General features: G+C 56.3%; 1 protein-coding gene across 1 annotated transcript; it reads left to right on the forward strand.

Moving 5' to 3' along the window:
- Nucleotides 1-2,665: 2,665 nt before the first annotated feature.
- LOC133357321 (uncharacterized) lies at nt 2,666-3,847 on the forward strand (the record flags this gene model as incomplete). The annotated part of the gene is given in 8 exon segments (XM_061575211.1): nt 2,666-2,739; nt 2,887-2,942; nt 3,053-3,126; nt 3,128-3,225; nt 3,288-3,391; nt 3,455-3,498; nt 3,501-3,815; nt 3,818-3,847. Coding segments are annotated over 8 exon segments (795 nt in total), but the record flags the coding sequence as incomplete, so codon positions are not given.
- Between the last annotated feature and the right edge of the window lie 502 nt (nt 3,848-4,349).

A 4,349-nucleotide genomic window follows, 5' to 3' on the forward strand; every position in this document is an offset into this window, starting at 1 on the left:
AACCAAGAAGATGAATCCCTGCAGTCACGAAAGCTTTAAATCGAAATTTTACGTTTTACATCTTTTATACTTTAATGGTTCGTCAATTTTTTGAGTTTCATCATTAGACCTCCTTTGCCAGTTTCAAAATAGAATTCAGGTAGGTAAAACATAAAAGTAATTATATTTTATTAATTTTTATTTAATTTTTGTTAACCTCCTGGACTTTAAACCGAAAGAAACCTAAAGAGTATGAATCCTTGCAGTCAAGGATTCATACGCTTGCAGTCAAAACACTCCCCACTCACTCCCCACTAACTCCCCAATAGACTCTACAAAACACTCCCCAAAACACTCCCCACACACTCCCCAATAGACTCTACAAAAACACTCCCCACTCACTCCCCAACAGACTACAAACACTCCCCAAAACACTCCCCACTCACTCCCCAATAACCTCTTCAAAACACTCCCCAAAACACTCCCCACACACTCCCCAATAGACTCCCAAAAAAACCTCCCCAAAACACTCTCCAAAACACTCCCCAAACACTCCCCACACACTCCCCAATATACTCCCAAAAAAACTCCCAAAACACTCCCCACACACTCCCCAAAACACTCCCCACTCACTCCCCAAAAACACTCCCCACACCACTCCCCAATAGACTTCCCCAAAACACTCCCCAGAACCACTCCCCACACACTCCCCAATAGCCTCCCAAAACACTCCCCAAAAACACTCCCCATACTCCAATCCAACAACCTCCCCCTCCCCACACTCACTTCCCCAATTATACTCCCCAAAACACTCCCCAATAGCTCTACAAAACACTCACCCACTCACATCCCCCCTCACTCCCCAATATACTCCCCAAAACCCGTCCCAAAACACTCTCCAAAACACTCCCAAAACAATCCCCACTCACTCCCCAAAAACACTCCCCAATAGACTTCCCAAAACACTCCCCCAAAACACTCCCCACACACTCCCTAATAGACTCCAAAAACACTCCCCAAAACACTCCCCACTCACTCCCCAAAACACTCCCCACACACTCCCCAATATACTTTCCAAACCACTCCACAAACACTCCCCGCGCACTCCCCAAAAACACTCCCCAAAACACTCCCAAAATACTCCCCACGCACCTCCCACTCACTCCCAATAAACTCCCAAAAGCACTCACCAAAACACTCCCCGCGCACTCCCCACACACTCCCCCACTCACTCCCCAAACACTCCCCAAAACACTCCCCAAAACTCCCCAAAACACTCCCCAAAACACTCCCACACACTCCCCACACACTCCCCACTCACTCCCCACGCACTCCCACTCACTCCCCCAAACACTCCCCACGCACTCCCAAATAGAATCCCCAAAACACTCCCCCAAACACTCCACAAAACACTCCCACACCACTCCCCACACACTCCCCCACTCACTCCCCACGCACTCCCCACTCACTCCCCAAAACACTCCCCACGCACTCCCAAAGAGACTCCCAAAACACTCCCCACACACCCCTCACTCACTCCCCAAAACCTCCCCAAAACTCTCCAAAACACTCCCCACTCACTCCCCACGCACTCGCCCCACGCAAGCACACACACAACATCAAACATCAACACCCAGTTAATGAATCGTGAATTTCGGTCATGGAAGAAGCAGAGGAAGAGAAAACAAAGACTACTAAAAATTATTACGAAATAAGATTATTAAAAAGATTCTATAAATATTGTACACTGTCAAGAACGCAGGCGCAAATATGGCAAAGCACTTTCAAGGTAGCACAGTGTTGGAGTTTTGGTTGACGTCTGGTGATCCGTACGATGCATCATTCTGATTTCGTGTAGGCGGCCGGGTTTTTTTGGGAGGGTTCAGGTTCAGTCGAAGTTACCTTTGTTGAGTAACAGCTCTTTAAATACACGTGTGTGTGTGTATATTCTGTACAGCGGGCTCCGTGTAATTGCTTCTTGATGTATTTTCATTACGGTCTAAGTTATAATGAAGACACGTGCGCACACCACACGGACAAAAATCCCCCTCCTCCACCTCCTCCCACCACCTCCTCCCTCTCCTCCACCTCATCCACCCCTCCAACATCTCCGCCACCTCCTCCATCTCCATCCACCTCCTCCACCTCCTCCACCTCCTCCATCTCCTCCACCTCCTCCACCTCCTCCATCTCCTCCACCTCTCCCACCCTCTCCTCCATCTCCTCCACCCTCCACCACCTCCTCCACCTCTCCACCATCTCCTCCACCTCCTCCTCCATCTCCCCATCCTCCCCCATCTCCTCCATCTCTCCATCTCCTCCCACCCCTCCTCCACCACCTCCACCACCTCCTCCCACCTCTCCACCTCCTCCATCTCCTCCCACCTCTCTCCACCTCCTCCCACCACCTCCTCCCACTACCTCCACCTCCTCCATCTCCTCCACCTCCTCCCACCTCTCTTCCACCTCCTCCCCCCACCTCCTCCCCTACCTCCACCTCCTCCATCTCCTCCACCTCTCCTCCATCTCCTCCATCTCCTCCCACCACCTCCCTCTCCTCCACCTCCTCCCCTCTCTTCCACCTCCTCCCACCACCTCCCTCCCACTACCTCCACCTCCTCCATCTCCTCCTCCACCTGCTCCCACACCTCCTCCCACCACCTCCTCCACCTCCTCCCACCCCTCCCCATCTCCTCCATCTCCTCCATCTCCTCCACCATCTCCTCCACCTCCTCCACCTCCTCCCCCCACCATCCCTCCATCTCCTCCCTCCTCCCCTCTCCTCCTCCCTCCATCTCCTCCTCTCTCCCACCTCTCCTCCACCTCCTCCCCTCCCCCCACCATCTCCTCTCCTCCACTCCTCCACCTCCTCCACCACCTCCTCCTCCTCTCCTCCATCTCCTCCACTCCTCCATCTCCTCTACCTCCTCTACCTCCTCCCACCTCCCATCCACCTCCCCCCACCTCCTCCTCCACCTCCTCCATCTCTCCACCTCCTCTATCTCCTCCACCTCCTCCCCCCTCCTCCACTCCTCCACCTCCCTCCCCCATCTCCATCTCCTCCACCTCCTCCCACCATCTCCTCCATCTCCTCCACCTCCTCCCCCACCTCCTCCATCTCCTCCACCTCCTCCCACATCTCCTCCTCTCCTCCACTCCTCCAACCTCCCTCCATCCCTCCCCTCCCCACCTCCCCACTCTCTCCACTCCTCCACCTCCTCCACCATCTCCTCCTCCATCTCCTCCATCTCCTCCTCTCCTCCTCCATCCTCCTCCACCTCCTCCCACCTCTCCTCCATCTCCTCCACTCCTCCCACACCTCCTCCATCTCCTCCACCTCCTCCACCATCTCCTCTCCCTCCTCCATCCCTCCCACCATCTCCTCCACCTCCTCCACCATCTCCTCCATCTCTCCACCTCTCCACCTCCTCCACCTCCTCCCACCATCTCCTCCACCTCCTCTCCTCCACCACCTCCTCCCCACCTCCTCCACCTCCTCCACCTCCCCCACCTCCTCCCACCATCCTCCTCCCCCATCTCCACCACCTCCGCCATCTCCTCCCCTCCTCCACCTCCTCCACCTCCCCCACCACCTCCTCCCACCTCTCCTCCCACCATCTCCACCACCTCCTCCATCTCCTCCACCTCCTCCACCTCCTCCACCCTCCACCTCCCCACCATCTCCTCCACCTCCTCCACCCCTCCTCCACCATCCTCCTCCACCTCCTCCATCTCCTCCATCTCCTCCCACCACCTCCTCCATCTCCACCACCTCCTCCACCTCCTCCACCTCCCCACCACCTCCTCCCCCATCTCCTCCACCATCTCCACCCCACCACCTCCTCCATCTCCTCCACCTCCTCCACCTCCCACCTCTCCTCCACCTCCTCCACCACCTCCTCCACATCTCCTCCACCTCCTCCATCTCCTCCATCCCCCCACCACCTCCTCCATCTCCACCACCTCCTCCACCTCCTCCACCTCCCCACCCCCTCCTCCACCTCCTCCACCTCCTCCACTCCTCCCTCCCCACCATCTCCTCCATCCCTCCATCTCTCCCACCATCTCCTCCACCTCCCTCCACCTCCTCCACCATCCCCTCCACCATCTCCTTCATCTCCTCCATCTCCTCCACCTCCTCCCACCATCTCCTCCACCTCCTCCATCTCCTCCACCTCCTCCCACCATCTCCTCCCACCATCTCTCCGTCCCATCCCCCCCCCCCCCCTCCACTGAATTCTGTATTCGCGAATCGTAAACGTGGCCCCGGGGTCACGAAATGATGGCAACTTGAATCGGCAGTCGATGAGGCTACGGCGGAACGCGCAGACAGCCAAGTCCAGCGGTGATTAAACACCTGGGCGAGAGGT

This window comes from Lethenteron reissneri, chromosome 57 (assembly GCF_015708825.2).
Source record: "Lethenteron reissneri isolate LAM-NWPU_2019-01 chromosome 57, ASM1570882v1, whole genome shotgun sequence".
Taxonomy (NCBI): Eukaryota; Metazoa; Chordata; class Hyperoartia; order Petromyzontiformes; family Petromyzontidae; genus Lethenteron; species Lethenteron reissneri.